The sequence below is a fragment of the Durio zibethinus genome, chromosome 11 (genome assembly GCF_047325235.1).
Source record: "Durio zibethinus cultivar Kanyao isolate XHJ-2024 chromosome 11, ASM4732523v1, whole genome shotgun sequence".
NCBI lineage: Eukaryota > Viridiplantae > Streptophyta > Magnoliopsida > Malvales > Malvaceae > Durio > Durio zibethinus.
Genome location: NC_143172.1, coordinates 3571413 through 3596776, shown reverse-complemented (window position 1 = coordinate 3596776; position 25364 = coordinate 3571413). Strand labels below are relative to the sequence as shown.

General features: G+C 28.6%; 1 protein-coding gene across 1 annotated transcript; it reads left to right on the top strand.

Annotated features, from left to right (window-relative positions):
- Positions 1 to 3474: 3474 nt before the first annotated feature.
- LOC111290995 (dehydration-responsive element-binding protein 1E) lies at positions 3475 to 4614 on the top strand. Its single transcript, XM_022882522.2, has 2 exons — positions 3475 to 3649; positions 3749 to 4614. The coding sequence occupies exon 2, from the start codon at positions 3758 to 3760 to the stop codon at positions 4451 to 4453; it is 696 nt and encodes a 231-aa protein (XP_022738257.1). The 5' UTR covers positions 3475 to 3649; positions 3749 to 3757; the 3' UTR covers positions 4454 to 4614.
- Positions 4615 to 25364: the final 20750 nt, after the last annotated feature.

Sequence of the window (25364 nt, the reverse complement as noted above, 5' to 3'; positions counted from 1 at the left end):
CATTAGTACCTAACTAAAGATTAAGTGTTGACTGATACGTAAACTAATAGGATATATTATTCTAAAATTAACCCATCTTTCATTTTCTTTTTAATAATGTTTTAAAAAATTCAATGCTAGAGAAAGGAGAAAATTAAACATTAATTGGAAGTCAAGTCCTCGGCAACATTCATTGCTCAGAAATCTCTACCATGTTATTGCCGACCCTTTCCATTTCAGTTTTTTACTGACACATAAATATTCTAAATAAGTTTAAGTCAGAACATAAATTTAATAAAATATTGAACTCTTAATTTCAATGATTTTAATTCGATTTTTAACAATCTCAATTACAAAAAAAAAAAAGAAACACAAACTTTTTCTCCAAGATTAGGCTTGCGAATATTTTAGTATTACATTTAAAAACATATGATCCATATCATTACAAGTAGTTACAAGGTGAGATTTGTATGTATGTATACATTTAATCTGAAATAAATATGTAGCAGTAAGAATGATATTTGAAGTAACCAATACGACAGGTTGAGTAGTATAATGAAACTTCTTAAATAAAAAAATCAAAAGTTTCAAGTTTTAATGTGGCTGTGTCCTAAACTGTAGACTTCCACGTGAAGTGTTAAGGATAAATTTTGAACTTCCTGAGCCCAGTTCCAATATTATTATAGAAAACTGGTCCGAGCAATAAATTTAATCCATCTGGAGCTATGGACTTTGAAAAGTTGAGGATAAACAAAGATATGGGCTCCTTTTGCCAACTAGTCCTAAAACGTTTTGGGCTTACAATTACAGTCTTTTCTTTTAAGTTTGGGCTGGGTTGATTATAATTTCTGACCTGATGAACAATAAATAAGGGAAGACATATTGCCACCTCTCTGAACGCCCAAATATGATTCATTCCATCTAATCAAATCCAGACAGAACATAAACCAGGTTTAAGTCTATGATTGGATTGGGGGAAGACAAGGGTAAAAATGGAAACAAAAGTAAATGATTTCTCATTTCCTTTGTTTGTACATAATATAAATTAAAATAAAAGAAAAAAATGATATGCTTAACTCTTTTTCATTAAGAAAATAATAAATTTTTTAAAACATAAAATAATTATTATATTTTTATTTATTTTTTTAAAATTTAAAGTGTGTGATTTTAAATTTCAAATTTAAATTAAGAATACAAAATATCATTTATTAGTGAATAAATTGTTTTCAATTTTTTTTACTTAATACTCTATAAATTTCGTTAATGATTATTTTTATGAATAAATAAGAGAAAATTGAAAACATAAAATACATGAACACAAACATGTTATAAGAAAAAATTATAATTGAAAAATATAATGTAATAAATTTTTTTTCATTAGTTATTCAAATAATAATTTTTAAAATTTATTTTTTTATTAATTTAACTATCTAAATACATATATCTTAAAAAAAAACGTTTTTTTAAATAATATTTATTCATACATTGCGCATAGCATTTTGATTAGCTGTTAACCACAATTAATTTTGATCATCCAACAATTATCACTGTGGGTAGTCGTCATTTACACCTCATTGAGTAACGTCGGTAGATTGGCGTCACCCTTCGTCCTTCTTCGTTACAGCCTTTTGTAAGTGGTTGGTTATGTCGGACAGATCATATTTTTTTTTTATTGGTTGGGTTGTGTCGAACAGACAAGATATTTTGTTTATAAGCACTTTCTTGATTTGGACTACTAAGGACTGTTTAACGTAAGATTAACAACCAGAATCACATCAGTGGTGTATGTGTGGCTTCTACTATTTTTTTTTTCCCACCATTTCTCCTTTACAGATTATGATTTATGGACAATACAACGACTGACCACGACCTTTTTTATTTTAATTTTTTAAAAACCCGTTAATGCTTCTAAGTTTTTTGTAATTATGGTAAGCCTCTTTTTCCTTCAATTTAGAATTTTTTGATTCGAAATTTTAGAAAAGAAGTCGATTCTTAAAACAAGAAAAGAAAAAATATATATATATACACTTATTTAATATAGATATATTTCACACACTGTTTTAAAATTTTATTATAATTTATAATAATTTTAGTATTTTTCATTTAAGTTTTTTAAATTGAGTATTTAAAATGAGTTTATGATATAAGTGCATGTAGTACTGTTTGAAACAAAAAAAGAATTGCCTTTTATACTAGTTAGGAGAAGCATTTCATCAAAATTTTCTTCATTACAATAAAAATTATATAAGAATATATAATTTAAAAATATATAATTTACATAATTTTTACAATAAAGGGAGGCATGGAAGGATAATAGATCCGAAATGGGTCTTAACTTTAAGAAAAAAAAGAAGCATGATAGATCTCATTGTCGGGTGATATGCGGACGGATAATCTTTTGGGCTCAAAAGCCCAAATCCATGACATACCCAAGGCAAGGTAAGCATTAGGATGAGAATTATTCTGAATTCTCACGTGATCAACGTGGAATAAAAGGGTGAAAAATAAATTATATAATACTACTAGAGAGTATTTTAAAGGGATTTAATATCCACGTTGCCAAACTAACTTTGATATTTAATGTTGTTGTCACTTGTCAACTATAGTATATGAATGGCAATTAAATATTTAAACTAATAATCAATTTGATTTGCTCTTGACCAATCGCAAGAATTTTTTGTAATCATAAACAAAATTTACAAATTAAATTTTTAAATGAATAATAATTGAAGAATCTTTCAAAAATTAATCGTTCATTCATATAATATAGATATCTCCATAATTGCATAAAAAAATTTAAATCAAAATCAAAATAAAAGTAATACTAATTATTTTTTAATAGCTCACATTGTATTATGAGCACAGATTTTGCCATTAGAAAAAAAATTAAAATGTGTGAGTATTAATTATTAAAATTATCATTATCTTAAATTAATATGTTTTGTCACTGACCAAAAAAAATTACTTGCTAATAATTTTTCAAAGATTTGTAAATTTAGTTTACTTACCTTAATTAATATTTGAAAACATTATATAATAAATTGAACATGAAGTCAAAGTTTAAAATCTTAAAATCATTTTTGATGACCAAACAAGACCAATTTGTAGTGGACAAAGGAAGCATTGAATTTTGAGGATAGAGCTCAGAAATTGCTCCCTTTAGATCAGAACACAAAACATTTTTCCTTAATCCACACTTTTTCAGAATAGAAAGAAAAATAAACGTGACAAATTTTCACTTCTCCCGTCAGCACGTTGTAAACTTGCAAGCTTAGCTGGATACGAAATGCGAAAAGACAAAAAAACCAACACCTGCCGCTTGGATTTGGATTAGACTTTTCTTTTTCAATCCCACTTTACTTATCCTATGTGGGAACCGTGGATCTTCACAGCTGGTTCTCTATCATATGCGCGTGCGTGTGGAAAACGCACTCATCTGTCCCGCCTGGTCCTCCTAGAAATCTATATATATCCCGCTCCCCACTGTCTTCTTCTGAAGCTTCCGAATCCAAGTCGGTAGCTTTATCTTCAACTTCTAAACTGTACCCAGAAATCAGAATCTCAAAACAGTTTAAAACAATTCACTGCTCTCTTTGATGCTTAATATCCGAACCAAAAGAAGGTTACCAAAGTCAGCCCATATCGTACGTTCCCAAAAGTTGAAACTGAAGTAAGTAAAACATACAACTCCAAAACTACAGTTTGGGAAATTTTACTACTCATTTCAATATATATTTCAAGCCAATTCTCTGACCTTTTCTCCTTCAAGTCTTACTGTATGTCAGCTGATAGGGTGGAGCCATCATCATCATCTGAAGCGGGGACCGGGCGCCGAGCTGTTCACTCTGATGAGGAAGTATATTTACTAGCAACGAGCAGGCCTAAGAAACGTGCCGGGAGGAGAATATTCAAGGAGACACGACATCCGATTTTCAGAGGCATTCGAAGAAGGAATAAAGATAAGTGGGTATGTGAATTGCGGGAGCCTAATAAAAAAACTCGCATTTGGCTTGGTACTTATCCCACCCCAGAAATGGCTGCACGGGCACATGATGTAGCAGCATTAGCATTTAGAGGCAAAGCTGCCTGCCTTAATTTTGCTGACTCTGCTTGGAGGTTGCCTGTGCCAGCTTCAATGGATGCAGTTGAAATTAGGAAAGCAGCTGCTGAGGCAGCAGAATCATTCAGGCCTCAAGAATTGGAGGAAATTTCAAGAAGCGACGCGAGGCAGGAAAGTGTCAAGAATTCTGATGGTGAAGTTTCCAGCAGTGACGTTAACTTTGAGAACAAGGAAAATACAGTGGCAGAAAATGTGTTTTCGACAGAGAAAGTTCACTTCGTAGATGAAGAAGCAATGTTTGACATGCCAAAGTTGCTTGTCAGCATGGCTGAAGGTCTTCTACTTTCTCCACCTAGGAATTGGGATGATGCTGATAGTGATATCGATGTGTCTTTGTGGAGTTATTCGATTTGATTTGTTGGGATTCAGTGTACATTAACCGCAAGTTTTGTAATATGATGATTTATTAAGGTTTTAGTTATAGACATAGAAATGGTATTGTAAAAGGATGCTGAAAATTTGAAATCAAGGGCATGTAAGATAAACGATTTCTACTAGCTTTTTTTGTTTCATTATATCATATCCTCTGTTTCGAACGAATCAAAGCACAAATTCTAGAAAACTTTATTTTGTTGGTATTCAATTATTAATTCTTGGAATTCAATCAAAGATCATTCCTAGGAACGTGTAACATATAGGCATACATAGGTTGGAATCATCAACTCAAATTCTTCTTTTGCATCGAATATAAGGAAAACAACATGGAACTGGTTTCCTTTTGTTTGTGAGCCTTTTTGGCTTATAACGTCTTTGATTGAGTCTGGGTATACAATATTTTCTATCCAAAATTGATGTTCCAATTGAAAGTGAAAGCCCTTGGGAAAGTAAAGGGTATCACTCTCGTTACTGAACATTTGAAAGTTGAAACCCATTTCTTAATTTTAAGCACAAATTAAGGTACGTCTTAGCTAAGAACTGTATTTTTCAAATCTATCAATATATGAGCAAGTTTTTAGTCACAAGTAAAAATGTTAATCCTTATCTGATTTGGGCATGAAGATAAGTGGAAAGTGGCCTTTTTCAAATTTGATCTATTTAATTTCACTTTGATTTAGCAAAGATAATTGCAATATCATTGTCAAGGTAGAATGGTTGATTAGTAGCATTCAGATAATCAGGGCTGGATAAGTCAATTCTTAAATTTGATTGGTCTTATTTGAGTGCAAAGTGTATTTTTATATTTATAAAAAAAAAATGTAATTTAAGAATAGAGAAAATTATAAATGTTGATATGAATTTAAATTTCAAATTTATTAAATGTAAAATCTTAGACATCGAGTACAAAGTGTTTTAATTGTACTAACATATAACCTTCAAGGAATAACAACTGTGTCAACCACTTAAATCAAAATGCAAATTTCAAACTACTATGGTGTCACAACTTTCCGTTAAAAGAACACCTAAAGATTGACCTAAACCGGGAGGAAAATGCCGAACTTGTTAACCTCAAGTCAACCTATTGAAAGCTAATAGTTGTGACTCTGTAAGTTGCAAGCTAGCCCTGCTAGAGGCAAGGGATGTGTTCTAAAATAAAAAATAAAATTTTCATTCACAAAGATTAACCTTGCTTTGGGCACAGTCATAGTTCTGTCTGTATGCTACAAATGACCCATTAGTTGTTGTGCAGTTGTATATCGTTTCAGCCACTTGTTTCCAATAGTTGTGCGTTAAATCAAAAAGAAAGCATCTAGCAGGTGCTTCATGGGACTTGGAATTGGTCGTGTAGATTTCATGCCAGGAAAGCTCCGGTACTTGAAATCATACCTGATGAAATTCCACTAGCTTCGTATTTTCTATAGTTTTGATGATGACATAGGAGTGATTCTGACATCTGAAAGTCAAATGACTAGGCAAAGCTATCTGCAATGACCCCACTGGCAGCTATAGCTAGCAAGTGGGTGATGCAAGGGATGCCACGTGTTTAAATTTTGTACACACACATCCATGATCATCGAATGTTTGTTGGCGTAGAAGCGCGTGCGTAAGACAATCTGGAAACATATGCAATGGCCATGACCTTGTATACGAAAGTGCGCCTATATGAATGCAACCAGCTGACCATGACCAATTCTTCGCCTTATCCTGTTTGGATATGTTGTAGCATAGATATGTTTCTAGCCAAAGTTTTAAACACCATCGGTCACTTTTACTTAAGAAATTCAGACCAAAATCAGTGGCAATTGACTACGCAACAATAAGAAAATGAACAATATCGGAAATCAAATGAAGTACTTAACTGCTTATGTAATCGATCTCAATGTCACTGCAAACGAAAAAAAATGGTGGTTGCACGTAAAGGTGCTTATGGGTTTTAAAATTCGATTTAAATTAAAAAAATAAATTATAAATTTATTCATTAAAATTAATTTATATAATAAAATTTTTAAAAAATTTTAATTAAATTATATTTAATTCACATATATATATAAAAATAAAAAATAAATAATTTTATTTTTAATTTATATATATAAAAATTAATTTAACAATCAAACTCATGCTTTAGAGACAACCTACTCAAGTAGAGAGTCGCGATCAGAGCTCTAAAAATAGAGTTCCATGACGGCAAGCCAAGAAAGATGAGACTTTGAGAGCCGACCAGATACCTTGCAAAAAAAAAAAAAAAGTTTAAAAAAAAAAAGTAGCTTTTGTAAAATAAAAAAAAATCATTGCCAAACAAAAAATAAAATTTTATTTTTATTACAAATTTATTTAAAAATCATTTAAAATTCATTAGTTTATATTCACTTAAATTTTGTTTATATTAGTTTATTATTCGATAATAATAATAACAAAATCATATTTTATTTTAATTCTAATTTTATTATCATAATACTTTCATTCTTTCAACCTATTTTCTTACTCGTTGTAAATAAATTTACACTTTTAACTTACTTATTATTTATTTATTGTGTAAATTTATTTGATAATAATTTATTTGTTATTTATAAATATGTCCATTTATATATAATAATGAATATGATTGTTTAATATAAACGAATTCATTTAATTTTAACGAACTAAATATAAATATAACCTGAATATTTTATTATTAAATGAATTGAACTCAAATATAATAAATAATTTTTTTACTCAACACGATCAATTTCTAATAACTTTAAAAATAAATGAATAAACTATAAATATATATATATATTTATTTATTCATATTTGATTTGTTTTCATTCATGTTTTGTTATATATCTTTTCTAATAAAATTTTAAATTTAAACTTTTAATGAAATTAAAATTTTAAAATTTGACATTTAACATGTTTGATATTCAAAATTGGGGGCTTTGTAACTCCTTCTTACTTCTTTCTTTTTTATTATTTGTTTATTTTTTAAATAAAGAAAAAAGATTTTAATTTTAAATATTTATTTTTATTACTAAAAAAAAAAAATTGCGGGACAAGCTTATGGGTACGTTAGCCCAGGCCCTTTTAGCAGGCCGAAGAATGGGCCAACCCAGTAATGGAACAAACAAAACAAAAGTTGCATGGGAAGTACATTTTGGAACAAACACCAAATCCGTAACCAAAATCCAAAAAAACAGCAAATAATTTCAATTTTAAGTTTAATCTGGAAAAATAGAAAATTTTTCACGTAGTTGTTAAAAAAGTTACATTATAATTAAGAGGAGATGGAGGATGGAGGCTGGAGGTGGAATAGAAAAAGAAGAGGAACAAGATGGCGTTTCCGTACACTCCCCTTGCAAAGCTCCGCTTTCCTCCGCCTCCTCTGTCCCTAAGCTCTCTCTCTCTCTCTCTCTCTTCTTTTCTCTGTTTCATTAAAATTATTAATATTTTTGTTGATTTTATTGTATTTTTTGTTATTTTTTTTTCAATTTAATAGGAGCAACAACAGGTAGAATGGGAGCTGAGGCTATTGCAGGCACTTGAAATAAAAAATAAAATTTTCTTTCACGAAGATTAACCTTGTTTTGGGCACATTCATAGTTCTGTCTGTACGCTACAAATGACCCATTAGTTGTTGTGCAGTAGTATATCGTTTCAGGCAGTAAACTGTATCTGAATATGAACCTGGTTTCTTGACGAGGTTTCAGCCACTTGTTTCCAATAGTTGTGTGTTAAATCAAAGAGAAAGCATCTAAAGGGTGCTTCATGGGACATGGAATTGGTCGTGTAGATTTCATGGAAGGGAAGCTCTTCCGGTGTTTGACATTCTATTTGATGAAATTCCACCAGCTTCGTATTTTCTTTGGTTTCGATGATGACATAGGTGTGATTCTGATATCTGAAAGTCAAATGACTAGGCAAAGCTATCTGGGATGACCCCACTGGCAGCTATAGCTAGCAAGTGGGTGAAGCAAAGAGTGCCACGTGTTTAAACTTTGTACATACAATCTATGATCATCGAATGTCTGTCGGCGTAGATGCGTGAGTAAGACAATCTATAAACATATGCAACGGCGGTGACCTTGGACACGAAAGTAAGCGTATATGAATGCGACCAGCTCACCAAATTCAACAGAAAAAGTGCTGGCCATGACCAATTATTCGCCTTATCCCGTTTCTATATATTGTAATATATATGTATCTAGCCAAAGTTTTAAACACCTTGGGTCCCTTTTACTTAAGAAATTCAGACCAAAATCAGCGGCAATTGACTCCGCAACAATAAGAAAATGAACAATATCGGATGTCAAATGAAGTACTCGAGTGCTTATTATGTAATCGATCTGAATGTCACTGCAAACGAAAAAAAAATGGTGGTTGGTCGTAAAGGTGTTTATGATTTATGTTGGATTAAGTTTGGATCAAATTTATATTTAATATTAATAATTTATATATTTATTTAAATTTGATTTGATTTAAAATTTTAAGTTTTAATTTTTTTTAAAAAATTAATTTGAATAAAAATATAAATTATAAACTCACTCATTAAACTTAATTTATATAATATAAAATTTTAAAATACAATTAAATTTAATTTAATAGGATTATATTAAATTTACATATATATAAAAATAAAAAATAAAAAGTAAATTTAATAAAAATATATATAATATTTTTTTAATTTATATATATATGAATTAATTTAACAGCCAAACCTATACTTTAGAGATTATCTACCCAAGTAGAAGGTCGCGATCAAAACTCTATAAATAGAATTCTGTAACAGCAAGCCAAAAAAAAAGGAGATCCTGAGAGCTAGCCCAAATACCCTTAAAAAAAAAAAACCCTAAAAAGGAGAGAAGAAATCCTAAAAGAAAAAGGGAGCTTTTGTAAATAAACAAAAAAAAACTACTAAAAAAAAACAAGAAACAAACATGAAAAAAAAAAAAAAAACACAATCTCTTTGGTGAGGAAACCAACGCTGGATTTAACAAAAAAAAAACAAGATCCACAAAAACTTAAAAAGAAAAAAGATTTTTGGCCTAAAGCTAAAGAGTAAATCTAGGCCATTTGGACTTTTTTTGGTGAAAAGGATATTGAATTTGTAAAGAGGGAGGCGAGAAGTGTGTTTTTGGTGTTTTTTGATCATCAATGACAACTAACGATGGCTAATGGTGACTAGTTTCTGACAATTGGCTAGCCCTTTTTTTTTTTAGTTCAAAGAATTTTTGGATTTTTTTTTTATTAAAAAAAGGAGAAAATTAACAATTTTTTTTTTAGCTTTTATATAGATAGTTAGGGGTCAAAACGATATCGTTTTGAACCCTTAAGATTTGTGTGTCAACCCGCAACTCGACTCCATTCTACCCATACTAGTCCAATTGAATAAGCCTCTAGACCAGTGTTGATCAGTTTAAATCATTGAACCGATGCTAAACCCATTCCGGCCCAATTCATGTAAAAATTTTTTTAAAAAAAAATTTCTAACTTATTTTTTATATGTATTGTTTTTGTTATTTTGAGTTTTATTATTAATATTTATACATGTTAAAATTTTCTAAATTTCTTAGGATGAATATTTGTTATTTTTATAATATGAAATTAATAAAAATAAAAACAAAAAAAATCACTAAATAATGAAAAACAAAGTCTAATTGTTTTCTACTAAAAGTTAAAATGAACTTTATAAAACAATATAATTGTAACAAAAATAATAACTAAAGGTTATTATCCTAACATTAAAAAAATGATTTTTAAATTTTGATTTTTTTAATTTGAAAAATGGGGAATAACCAAAAATATTAAGAAATGCAATAAATGAAATTTTTATCTAAGGACAAGATTCAAAGATATTCAGAGTAAAGATACTTATGAAATTTTTAAGTGCGAAGATTTTTTAAAATACTACCAACGTATTAAAGAATTTATAAAAAAAATTTAATACAATAAAACTTTCCTTTTTTCTATAAAGTAAAAATAAAAACTAACTAAAAATTATATAATAAAAATAAAAATTAACTAATTTGTTAAAAATAAAATAATAACAAATGAAGGAAAAGAAATATTTACCCAATGATGGGATTTTAAGGTATTCCGAGTAGTTATACCTTAAAAATCTTTAGGTGAGAAAAATTTTTTTAAATACTACCAGTATATTGGAGTATTTATAAATTTTTTTTAATATGATAAATTTTTTTTTCTTCAAAACAATAACATTAATAATATAAAATTAAAATAAAACTTCTAAAAGAAAAATAAAATGTATGCATCAACATATTATCATTTGCATTACATACATGACTTTTTTTAAAAAATAAATTCAGGTCTTCGAGGATGAGATTTGAAAGTATTTCAAAAAGCGATGCTTAAGAAATCTTTAGGTGAGAAAGAGTTCTTCTAATGTTATAAATGTACTAAAACATTTTAAAAATTATTTCAATAAAAGGATTCTAATTTATTTTTCCTTAATAAAATGGAACAACAACAATAACAATAATAATAATTATTAATTAAAATTTCAATAAACAAAAGAAGTCAAGATTATTATATTTCAAATATCAAGTCTAAAACTATTTTTATCAGAATTAAATGATAACGTGTAATTAATTGGTATCATTTTAAATAGGCACTGTAAGGGTACTAATATTTTCCTAAGCATAACCAACTCTCGACCCAACTTGTCTCACAGACCCTAAAATTATTTTTTTAATAAATTTTAATTACTTTTAAAATTTTATTAAAATGATATGTTGGTCAATCACACCTAGCCAAAAACATTGTTGTGACTTTATTTTTTTTTTTTTAATTTTGTTTTCAAATTCATTCGGTAACTCCAAAAACGTTACGATAGATTGGCGACTCCACTAAGGATGGTTATTTTTTTCGAGATTCAGGCCAAAATTAATTACTTGTTATTTTCAAATTTGCTTTAAAACATTTTTAATCAGTAATTAATTTTAAGTTTCTAGATTTTAATTCTTTTTCAATAAAAAAATAGAGAAATAAGAACCAATCAAAAATCAAAAATAAAAAAACTAATTGAAAACAAAAAGAACAATCCACATGCATTTTCTTATGCCTTTTATTCATTATTCATTTTTTTATATATATTATTTTCAATAAATTAGGAAACATTTGCACATATGATAACTCACTGCATCTTATGCATGAGCTCTATACCTAAGGTCTATTTCTTGTAAAAGAAAGTAGAGTACCTATACCCTTTTGAGGTGATAACCTCTGCAATGACAAGCGAAATACTTTCACTCCAATCGAACATTTTCCATTCGTAATCTGTAATTGGTGAGAATTGGAGTACTTTATTAGTTCATCATGCACAACAGTGAGAAATAATTTAAGAATCTCTAGAAGTGTGTCAATCTGAACTAAGCATGTAATAAGCTTAGGAAGCTAACCTTAGGTAGAGTCTCGCTTACCTTTTTGTAGAAAGTATCAAAGTCTTAAACATGTAAGAATAAAAGTCGTGTGTAATAATAAAATAAAAACAAAAAAAAAATCTCACCAAAAAACAAAACAAAACAAAAGCATTTTTTTCTCAATCTCAAACCATATCTTCACACTAACTTAATTTTGTTTCTTACATAAATTATATTATACAGTTCTATATCGAGGTATTTGTTCTAAGATATTTTTCTCTCCAGAAGTCCTTCATAGATCTTGTAGACTATAAATTTGCTCGTCCTTTATCAATGTTTCATGTGAATCATATAATGAAGTATATGTTTGCTCATTGGTTATACATCTGAGTTATTCGAAAATGTGCATTTAGATCTCATACAAAATAATTTAGAAGACTTAACTGTCATCCAGGGTCAGTTAAGTGAAAAAAAAAAAGAAAACTTTTACAAGAAATATAGGTTTATTAAATCCCTCATTTGAATAGTGATCAAGGAACAGTTGGTCAAGGTAGCTATACAATTTTGAGATCATCCTATAAATGTTTCACTTTTAATCAAGAAGATTTGGTGTCAACTATTAAAGAGTATTTAATTTTACTCGATATAAAACTATAGTGTCCAGATAAAGTGTTTACCCAAAAGTTGAAATCAAGTTATCGTAAAAAGTTGGCCAAGCTTATGGGGGTTAAAGTGAAAACTATAGATTTCTTCACAAAGCATAAAGATGAATATCTCAGTATCCATTAAGATTTCTTTTAAAATTTTATTCAAGGGCATTTAGATAATGATCACGGCATGACTGTGTTTGCTTTGGCATTGTATGGTATAGTGATCTTCTTAAGTCTTTGGGTTACATCTAGAAAACTATAATGAACTTTTTTTAGCAAATTAAAACTCAAGCAATTAATCATGCACCAGCAGTCTTAGCTAAAACCATCAAGTCATTGAATTTTTGTCAACAAAATAAAAAAAGATAATTCATAAGGTGTGTAGCACTATTATATATGTGGGTTAAAGTTATTTCAAGTGTGAGAATGGTGCATTCTCAAAGTCATATCTTTGAAATAAGGCACCAATCAAAGAGTTTTACAAAAGTCAATTATTGACATTAAAGACCAAAGAAAAATGGATTATATTCTTGCGAAGGCTAATCGAAAATGAAATAAAATGGATAGTGCCATAGATGCCTCGTATGCCCATGTTGTATCAAGGAGAAAATAAACCATGGATACTGCTGTCAGGACTATGGGGTGTGGTAAGTTTTCTCCATTTATGGTGCTTAGGTAATTTAGTGCAAAATTGTTTGTTTTTGCTACTTATGCCCTAGTTTAAATAGAATTTACTTATGACAAGTCCGATCCACCAAAAACCTTAGAGCAATTAATCCAATCATGAAAAAAAATGTGAAAGATGAGATTAGGGTCTTTCTTTACTTATGACGAGTCCAATCCACTAAAAACCTTAGAGCAGTTAATCCAATCATGAAAAAAAATATGAAAGATGAGATTAGGGTCTTTCATCGATAAAGTCACTCCTAGTTGTCAGATTTAGAGAGCGAAGTGACTAAAAGACATAGTGTTCTCTTCTGATAATGGTTCACATCAATCAGCTAACCTTTTGACAAAAGTGTAATTATTAAAAGTCAAGCTTGTTATAAAGGAATTGAAAGCTAAAAAAAAATTTAAAAGATCTAAAACTTCGTGAAAAGATGAAACAATTGAAATACGAAGTAAAAGTACAAATGAGCAAATTGGAAAGGGTTATAAAAGAACAAGATGTGGCCAATAATAATTTAAAAATTTTGCACTAAAAAATAAAAGGTTACAAGTCTAATTCAAGATTGAAAAATTTATCAAGTCTTACCTTAGTTAGTAACATGAAATGGACGAGCTCCGAAAGTAAATGAACTAATAAAAAGGCAAAGATTAAGAAAAGATAAAAGTGGTCACTAGAATTTCTTAAGAATGCTAGAATTATAAGGGATTATACTCTACAACTTTGAAAAAATTGGTTGAATGCCAAAAAAAAAAAGGAAAGGTTGAATGCTCTGCTCACAAAAGAGAGAAAAAAACTTCTTGAAGTACTAAATGAAAAAGAATTGTTTCACCAAGTGATCCAAGGGTTAGAGTAGCAACTGCAAGACCATAAGAATCATATTTCAGTAATAATAGATGAGTGACAGAGAAAGAAAAAAGATTGAATCTTCACATATAATTAAAAAAAAAATACTTACATAAAATGAAAAGCAAAAGTTTAAGAAGGCAACAGTATATAGAATACCTAACCAATCAAGTTTATGAGATAGTAAAGAAAGCATAGAAGATGATTGAAAAGGTAAAGGCATTAAGAAAAGAAGTTAATCTTGTAGGAGAATATGGATATCATCTAGTGAACTTTCTAGTCGAGGCCAACGATCATTATGAGCAAGTCAAATATTTCTATGAATATAATTCTAAGATGATAAACCTCATCTAATAAAAATTGTATGAAATCAATGAAAATTTTTAATATTAAAATTAGTCCAATAACAAACATTTTTCACTTGCATTCATGTATCATATGCACTATATTTAATCATATTCTTTAAAAAATCACAAAAAAAGTTTTAAATTTTTTTTTAATGCATAACATTTTAATTTTTAAAAAATTTGTACTAATAAAAGTTCAAAAATAGCTTGTCCATAAAAAATATTGACTCAACTTACTCATTATTCATAGAACACCAGAGCTCAAACAAGAACCATATAATAAGAATAGGTCAGTCAATTTGAGAACACTGAAAAGGCTCAAGAGGAACTAAAAAGGGATCTTAGTAAGATAATAGACATGTTCAAAAATTTTGATAAAAAAAAGTGGTAAAAGGAAACCTAGCTTTCAAAAATAATCTTCAGATATGGTGGATCCTATATACTCTTTAGGGTTTAAGCCACAACTAACCCAACATTCTTAAAGAGCTAAAGTGTAAATTCTTACTCCCAAAGGATATTTCTATCCTTATTAAGGAATGATATCCACACCTATTTCAGGATAGTTTTAAAATTTTGCTAATCTCGTAATGGTAGAAAAACCATTCGAGGCAGTCTTGATTCCTGACTTAGATGATCCTAATAAGAGAGAAAAGTTAAGGATAAAGACATATGAGAAAGTGAAAAATACTAGTGATCAGCAGAAAATGAAATTATTAGAAGAAAAACTTAGGGTTATAAAAAAAATAAACTTTTATGACTCCGCAAACACAGTCGAGCTTTATTTAGTCCTAGACGTGGCCATTTCACCCAAATTCAAAGTCCCTGAATTTAAAAAATATGATGACATAAAATGCCTAATAACTTAAGTCACCATGTATTATCGTAAATGAGAAGTTGCTAATCATGTATTTCAAGATAGCCTTTAGGTTCTAAACCCAAATGATATGTTTAACTAGACAAGACTCATATTTATTTTTGAAAGGAGCTCATGAGGACATTCTTTACATAATACTGATATATCATAGATTTAGTTTCAAATTGTCTATCTTTGTAGAACATGAAAAAGAAGGCAACAAAAAACTTTAAAGAGTTTACACAAAAATAGAGAGATATGGTCGTACAAGTATAACCTTCTTTCACTGAAAAAGAGACAACTGTCCTATTTGTGAACAACCTAAAAGCATTTTATTATAAAAGACTGATAGACAATTCAACCAAAAACTTTATAGATATGGTGATATCAGGTGAGATTATTAAAAATGTCATAAAAAATAGCAAGCTCCATGCAGAAGAGATAAGTAAGCAAAAAAATACGAAGCTCCTAAAAAGAAAAACAATAAAGTCCAAGCAGTGAACTGTATGGGGTAATAGTTTAGATGTTTCACTCCGTACCCCACACTAGTGTACCAAACCTATTACCCTTCCATAAATAATATTATATCTATTCATTATCCATATTAATCGTATCAGTCGCTATAATAGCCAACTTATCCACTTAAATTTTAGCCATATTTTCAAACACCCACTTATGCAAACATCTATCCTATTGCACTTACTAATCTAACAGCCCCAAAAAATATCTAAGAAAAAATCACTTTCACCCCTATCCCTATGACATATATAAATATGTATTCTCAACTTGTTGATAAATATTTACTAGCTCTTGTTATTGTTGAACTTTTAAAATCTTCGTTTTTCAAATGATATGATCTCAATGCGCATTGTGATTATCATTATAGAAACTCAAGTCATTCTACAAAAAATTACATTATTTTAAAGCATAAAATGTAAGGGGTAATCAATGAAAGGGTATTAAACTTTGATACCAACCAACGAAGGACTCTAAATGTTAATATAAACACTCTACCAAATCATACTAGATCATTAATAAATACTTTAATTGATGGGTAAGCAAGTTACATGAAGAAAGAGATAGATAAAGTTAAAACTCTGATGACTAAGGTGTTTGAAGCCTTAGTCAAGGCTGATATATTGAAGTCAATAAAGCCATAAAATTACTTCAGAGCGATTAAGTCAATCGAAAGCTAAGATATCACAAAGGTGCTTTAAGATATTCTATTGAGAGTTATGATTAATTTTATCAAGAGTTACAGAATTTAATGGATATGGATCAGATAGAGTTTTATGAAGAAAAAAATATTTGATGAAAGCTGAAGTGTCTACTGTTGATTCGAAGAATAAGTTTGTGGGTAAACTAGTAACTATCTATTATGATGAAAACCAACTCCGAGGCTAAAAAAGCTCATCTCTCGACCAGTAGTAACAATTAAAGTCTTTGATATTTTTTCATACCAGAATGATAAAGCAATCCCATAGAAATACAATTGTAACGTTGTAGTCAATCCAGATATTATAAACATAACGAGCATAAGAAGTATGACTTAAAGTAAGACATGTTACACTCTAAAAACACTAGAAAAAGTAAGAAAAAAAGCAAAGGTTAAAGAATAAAAGAAAAGTCAGAGTAATCTTATGGCAGTCCCTAATAAAAAATGTTAGAAGTCAATCTCTAAAAATGAAGCTGTGATTTTTAAAACTAATAAAACATAACGAGTATAGTGTGGTAGAGTAGTTAAATAAGATGTCAGCTAAAATTTTACTATTGTCATTATTACTAAACTTCGAGTTACACCGTAATACTTTACTAAAAGTGTTGAATCAAGCATATGTGTCTCACGATATCTCTATTGAATACGTGGAACAGCTTGTTGGTAATTTGGTAATTTTAAACTACATCTATTTTAGTAATGAAGAGATTTCTCCTAATTATCAAAGAAGTACCAAGGCTCTCTATATTATTATAAAATATAAGAGTTATATAATGGTTATGGTTCTGATCGACAATGGCTAATCAATCAATTTTATGCCTATGACTACTTTAGTAAAACTACCTATTTATGAATCTTACATGAAGCCTAATCACATGGTAGCTCGAACATTTAATAGGACTAAAAAAAAAGTGTTGAGAGAATAGAAATGTTGTGATAGATTGGCCTTTGTACTTTCAATGTGAAATTCTAAGTTATGGATATCTTTCACTCATTTAGTTACTTATTGAGTAGGCCATAGATTCATATGGTAGGTGTTGTTTCATTCTCGTTGCATTAAAAAGTCAATTTCATTGTGGATAGAAGGCTTATATATGTGACAAAAGAAGAAAATTACTGGTAACCTAACCAGTAAACACTCTTTATGTTGAAATAGCTAATGAAGTTTTGGAATACTCTTATAAATCTTTCAAGACTACCAATGCTACATATATGGCTGACAAATCTAAATTATATTTATCGTACCTATCTACGACTACTAGAATGGTTGTCAAGTAGCTTACTGAAATGGGATGGCAACCTGAAGTTGGACTTAAAAAAAATCTATAAGGAATCACAAAGCTACTAGTAATATATGAAAAGAAAGACAAATTTGACTTAGGTCATAAACTAACAAGAGAGGATATAATGGAAATCATGAATGAGAAAAAAGAAAAAAATGGCTAACCTTAAGGGATATGAGCCAAAGTTGAAGTCGATGATCAGTTCTTATCTCTATGATTCTTTTTGTATAGGAAGATGTAGTTACCTAAATTCGCTTAAAGCCTCAAATACGAAGTTGATGAAAGCTTTTTCTAAGTTGACCATTTAGATAGTGGATAGGGACAACAAAGAGTCAGGATGAAAAACTGTTCGCGCACCCTTACCCTTTGAATTTCAAGCTGAATAATTAAAAAGTCATGAAACTACCTGTTATTTTTAAAACTTTTGAAAAGTAATATACTATGAAACTTTTAATACCTAATTGCTCTCTATAAGCATTAGAAGATCTTTTGTGGTGTGTTTATATTTGTCGTTTTAATAAAAGACTTAAAAGATACATCTTTATTTTTTTTATTTGCTTTTATTTTCATTCATTCGGTCCATTTCTCTTTTCATTCTCCCTTTATTATTTTTCATGTCATTCCATTTTTGTGTGCCAATATTCTCTTCATTTCACTTATTTGTAAGTTTTCAATTAATGAACATAAAGATAATTATGACAATAATTTTGGATTCAATTTCAAAAACCTAATTCATATTGACGAACTTGATAATAAAAAAGATTATGATAATTACACACTGCCTCCTAATTTGTTAAAACTAATAGAATAAGAAGATAAGCCAATTGAGCCTCACTAAAAAAATTACTGAATTAGTGAATTTAGGGGATGATGAAAATAAAAAGAGGTGAAAGTTGGTACATCTTTTTCACCAACTAATAAGCAAAAACTAGAAGAACTATTTTGAGAATACATAGATGTATTTACATGATCTTATCAAGATATGTTAGGGCTTAGTACTAATATTTTAGAGCACAAATTATCTTTAAAATTAAAGTACAAGCTAGTATAACAAAAACGAAGACGCATAAAGTCAGAAATACTGCTAAAAATTTAAAAAAAATGTGAAAAAGTAATTTAATGCTAGATTTTTATAGGTGGAAAAATATTTGGAATGGTAGCCAATATAGTGTCAATTTCTAATAATGATAGAAATATGAAAATGTGTGTCAATTATTAGGACCTAAATAGGGTGAGTTACAAGGATAACTTTTTCCTGTGTTATATTGATACCCTAGTGGATAACAATGCCAAGCATTTCACATTTTTCTTTATGGATAGCTTTTCAGGCTATAATCAGATTAAGATGGCTTAGAATGATATGAAAAAGATAACGTTTGTAACGATGTGGGGCACATTCTATTACAAAGTTATGCCTTTTGGGTTAAAAAATGTCAGTGCTATTTATCAAAAAGCAATGGTGTTTTTCTTTTATGACATGATGGATAAAGAGATAGAAGTGCATATGGATGATATGATTATGAAATCTTGTGAAAGACAGGATTATGTAGTCAATCTTAGAAGAAAAATTATTAGGCTTTATGGTTAGTAAAAAAAGAATCAAAATGGATCCAAATATGATGCATGCTATTTAAAACTTATCTCATATTCATACTTAAAATAAGTACAAGGTTTTTTTAAAAAAATTGAATTATATCACTTATTTTATTTCTCAATTCACCTACAGGTGTGATCCTATTTTCAAGTTTTTAGAAAACATGATCCAAAAGAATGGAATGATGAATGCCAAAAAACTTTTGATAAGGTCAAAGAATATTTGTTAAATCTATCTATATTGTTGTCGTCAGTTTCTGAAAAGCTTTTGATTTTATACTTAATAATACATGAAAATTTAATAAGATGTGTGCTGAGGCATAGAGATGAAACTAATAAAAAAGAATGAGCAATTTACTACTTAAGCAAGAAGTTCACTGATTATGAATCTAAGTATTCACTATTGGAGAAGATATGTTATGCATTGGCCTCGACAGCTCAAAGACTCAAATAATACATGCTTTATCACACTACTTAGCTCATAGTAAAGTTAGATCTTATTAAATATATCTTTAAGAAGCATTTATTGACAGAAAAAATAGCATGATGGCAAGTTATGCTTTCAAAATATAATATTGTTTATGTAACTCAATAGGCTATTAAATGGGGTGCAATTGCCAAGTTTCTTATTGATCGTGTCATCAAAGATTATGAGCCAATGAAACTGAATTTGTTTTATGAAGATATGATAGCCATTGAAGAGAATGAACCTATTACAAAGTCTCAAAGAACTTATTTTGATGAAGCTGCTAATATTTTGGACCATGGTATTGGGGTAATTTTAATATCTCTCGATGGACACTATTATCCTATCATGGCCAGATTGAATTTCAATTACACAAACAATGTGGTTGAATACGATATTTATGTTATGGGTCTGCAAGCAGCAATTGAAAAGAAGATCAAAGTGTTAGATGTGTTTGAAATTCAGTTTTGGTCATTTATCAATTATGAAGTGAATGAAAATGAAAGATTTTAAGTTAATCATGTATCATAAATACATCTTTGAGTTTGTCAAGAAATTTAAAAAGTACTATTTGAGCATCTGTGTAGAAAGTAGAACCAGATTGTTAATGCACTGGTTACTTTGGCTGTAATGATCAAAATACATGCAAATATCAAGATTCAATCTATCAAATTAGATGTGAAAAATGTACCAATATATTGCTCAGGTATTGAACAAGAAGTTGATAGGAAGTCATGGTATCATGACATTATGTAATATATTAAAATATAGTAGTATTTGGAACATGCAATAGAAACTGATAAAAGGACTATTAGAAGGCTGGCTATAGGTTTCTTTCTTGATAGAGATGACTTCTATAAAAGAAATTGAGATAAGGCACTTTTAATGTGTGTGAATATAGTTGAAGCAAAGAGGATTATTAAAAAAATACATGATAATTTTGTGAGGTACATGCAAGTGGTCGTATGATGGCTAGACAATTATAAAGACTGACTATTATTTGTTGACAATGAAGAGTGATTATATTGAATATGCAAGAAACTATCATATGTGTCAGATTTATACTAATAAGATTCATGTTCTTCCATCAACATTGCACGTTTTAGCTCCCTTATGGCCATTCTCAATGTGGAGTATGGATGTCATTGGTCTCATCACTCCAAAAACTTTACATGGGCATAGATTCATTTTTGTGATGATTGAATAGTTTACGAAATGGGTAAAAGCTACATCGTATGCTAGCGTGACATGATCGATGGTATATAAGTTCATAAAAAAAAGATAATATACAGATATGGACTTTCAAAGATGATTATTTTTTATAATGCCAAAAAATTGAACGATAAAATAATGAATAAAATATGCACTCAGTTCAAGATCCATCATCATAATTCAGTATCATATCATTTAAAGATGAATGGGACAGTAGAAGTTGTAAACAAAAATATCAAAAAGATCTTCGATAAAATGACTAATACTTATAAAGACTGATATGAAAAGTTACCTTTTATCTTACATAATTATAAAACATCAGTCCGAATATCTACTGGAGCCACCCTATTCTTTTTTATTTATGGGATGAAAGCTATGTTACCAGTTGAAGTGAAAATTTCCTTATTAAGAGTTTTGATGGAAGTCAAGTTAGAAGAAGCAGAATGGCTTCGAAATCACTACAAGCAGTTAAACCTTATTGAAAAGAAAAGGCTTACAACACTTTACCATGGTTAATTGTATCAGAAGAGGATGATGAGATCACATGATAAGAAAATTTACCCTCATTACTTTCAGAAAAGGGACTTTCAAATCAACATGATAATTGAAAAAAATAGACACCAAATTAGGAAGGTCCATATGTGGTAAAAAATATATTTTTTGGTAGGGCATTGATTTTGGCAAAAATGGACTGAAATGATTTACCTACTTCGATAAACTTAGATGCTGTGAAAAGATACTTCATTTAAAAAAAAGTAAGAAAAAGAATGACATATATAAGCTAAAAACCTAAAAAGACAGCTTTGATACAAATGAGAAGCATCATCAAGAGATAACCTCACAACAAAAGAGAAAATGTAGTTTGACAATCATCTGGTTAAGCTTTGAAGAAAAAAATTAGGAATATTTTGTTCATGACTATCTTGTAATCATTACTTGGGTACCTTTGTTTCTATCGAAACACTTTTATTACCATGCACTTATTATCAATTTAATGAAATATGCTTTCTTTCCTTTAGGAATAATGCGTATCCATTCTTTTATTTCAATTCATCATTTTTGTTCATCTTATGAATGAATGGGAGCAATGTGTGATTGCATTTTGTTTGTCTTGAACTTAAAATGTTAAAAAAAATAATAATACGAAAGATCTTGACATTATTTTTTAAAAGTTGACAAAGGTAAATGAAAAATAACGAAAAAAGCATGACAAGACATTGATGTTGCAAACTTCTGAAAAGGAAAAATATTATTGAGAGAGAATGTAATAGTCAAATGTTAAGAACAAATTGGTTTTATGGCAATTATTGAGAATTATGATAAAAGAAGTAAAAAGATGAGAGATTTTAAGAGCTTTTTATCATAATTGAAAATGAATAATTTTGATTACATTATATGCATTGCATCTAGAACATTCAGTACATACATCCATGAGCAATTATAACAAAGACAGGAACTTTCCATTCCTTAATAAAAAATAAAATTTTGATCTTCGACTAAAGATAATAATCAAATAAGAGATTTTAATATAGAGAAATTTATTTATTCAAAGATAAGAAATTTCAAAACAAGATGAAAATCTTTTTTTTAAGTTGTTGAATCTCTACCTTGAGAAGCTTTTTTCAAAATGAAGAAAATTTTAAAGTTATTGAACCTCTGCCTATATAAGCCTTTTTCAATATGAAATTTTTTAAAAGTTTTTGAGTCAATACCTAGAAGAGCTTTTTTCCAAGAATGAAAATTTTTTAAAGTTGTTGAACATCTACCTAGAGAAGTTTTTTTTCATAAGAGAATTTTAAAGTTGTTAAGCTTATACTTAGATAAATCATTTTAAGTTTTCAAAAATTGTCGAGCCTTGAGTAAGATGAGCATTTTGATTTGATCTTTAAAGTTTTTTGGTTTTTAATGAGATAAGCCTTTTGATTAGTTTGGATCAATTAGGAAAAAAAAATCTCTTTGGACTCCAGACAAAATTTTTGTTTTTGTCTTTGTCATATTCTTGATTTTCAACAATGTTCAAAGAGGAACAACTGTAAATACTAAATTTGTTTAGGTTTCAGGTTAAAATTTTCAATTCTAACAAGTTCGTCGATCAAAGCCTGATTTTTTTTTTTTTATATCAAAATACAATAAATAATATTTAACTAAACATTAATAAAAAATACAAAAATAAAAAAGGTAAAAAAATAAAAGGCTGGTAACAATGGGTGTTGTGCACGACACTATTGGCCACTTGCCCCTACACCACCCTAGCACCCTTGAACCTCCACTGTAGCACCACCAGCCTACCTAGAGCCCTGTAGCACTTACCCGTTGCACTTTGACCCAAATCTACTAACCCCTTTGTTAAACAGCCAAACCCATGCCTTGGAGACCACTTACCCAGATGAAAAGTTACGATCAGAGCTTTATAAATAAAGTTCCATGACGACAAACCCAAGATGAAGAGACCCTGAGAGTCAACCCAGATATCCTACAAAATAAATAACCTTAAAAAAAAAGAAAAAAAATCCTACAAAAAATGGATGCTTTTGTAAAACAACAAAAAAAAATCACTGCAAAAAAAAGCATGAAACAAACATAAAAAAAAAAAACACAATCCCTCCAATGAGGGAACCCAGTGCCAGATTTAAAAAAAAAAATAAAGATCCATAAAAAAAAAAAAAAGTTTTTAGCCTAGGGTTGAATAACAGATCCAGGCCATTTAAGACTATTTTTTTGTGAAAAAGAGACTAGATCTATAAAGAGAAAGGTAAGATATGTGTTTTGAGAGTTTTTTTATGTTTTTCAATCACCAACGACAACCGATGACAGTGACCAACGCGACAAATGGCTATCAATTTCTAGCAATTGGCTGACCCTTTTTTTTTGTTCAAAGAGTTTTTGGATTTTTTTTTAAAGAGAGGAGAAAATGAACAAAAAAAAATTTGAGCTTTTATATAGGTAGCTAAAGGTCAAAACGATGTCGTTTTAAACTTCTACGATCCGCTTACTAGCCCGTGACCCAACTCGAGATCCACACAACTGACCTATAACCTGGCTTCCTTCTACCTAGACCAGTCCAGTTGAACCAATATTTCACTGAACCAACGCCAAACGCCTTGACCAGCCTTGTTTAGATAAAATATTTTTTATTTTTTCACTTATTTTTTATATATATTATTTTTTTATTTTGAGCTTTATTATTAATATTTACATATGTTAAAATTTTCTAAATTTCTTAGGATGAATATTTGTTGTTTTTATAATATGAAATTAATAAAAAATGAAAGCAAAAAAATAAATAACACTAATAATGGAAAACAAAGTCTAATTTTTTTCTACTAAAAGTTAAAATGAACTTTATAAAACAATATAATCATAATAAAAATAATAACTAAAGATTATAATACTAACACTAAAAAAATGATTTTTAAATTTTGATTTTTTTAATTTGAAAAATGAGAAATAACCAAAAATAATAAAAAATGTAAGAAAGAAAAATTTTATCTGATGACAAAATTCAAAGATATTTCGAGTAGCTATCCCTACGAAATATCTAAGTACGAAGATTTTTTAAAAAACTACCATCGTATTTGAATATTTATAAAAAGTTTTCAATACAATAAAATTTTTTCTTTTTTCTATAAAGTTAAAATAAAAACATAATAAAAAAAATTAACTAATTTGTTAAAAATAAAATAATAAAAAATGAGAGAAAATAAATTTTTACCCGATGATGAGATTTTAAGGTATTTCGAATAATGATGCCTTAAAAATCTCTAGGTAAAAAATTTTTTTTAAATACTATCAGTGTATTGGAGTATTTATAATAATTTTTTAATATGATAAAAATTTCTGTTTTCTTCAGAACAATAACAATAATAATATAAAAAATAAAATTTTTAAAAGAAAAATAAAATGTGTGCATGAACATATTATCATTTACATTGCATGCATGATATAATTCTTTTGAATAATAAATCTAGGCCTCCAAAGATAGGATTCTAATATATTCCAAGAAGCTATGCCTAAAAAATTTTTAGATGACAATAGGTTCTTCTAATGTTATTAAATGTACTAGAATATTTTAAGAATTATTTTAATAAAAAAATTTTAATTTATTTTTTTATGATAAAATAGAACAACAACAACAACAACAACAATAATAATAATAATAATAAATTTTCAATAATCAAAAGAAGTCAAGGAAATTATATTTCAACTACGGAAACAAAAATCGTTTTTGTCAAAATTAAATGATAACATGTAATTAATTGATACCGTTTTAAACGAATACTATGGGAGTGCTAATCATTTTTCATGCGTAACTAACTCTCAGACCCAATCTATTTCGTAGACTCTAAAATTATATTTTTAATAAATTTTAATTAAATTTAAAATTTTATTAAAAAGATATATT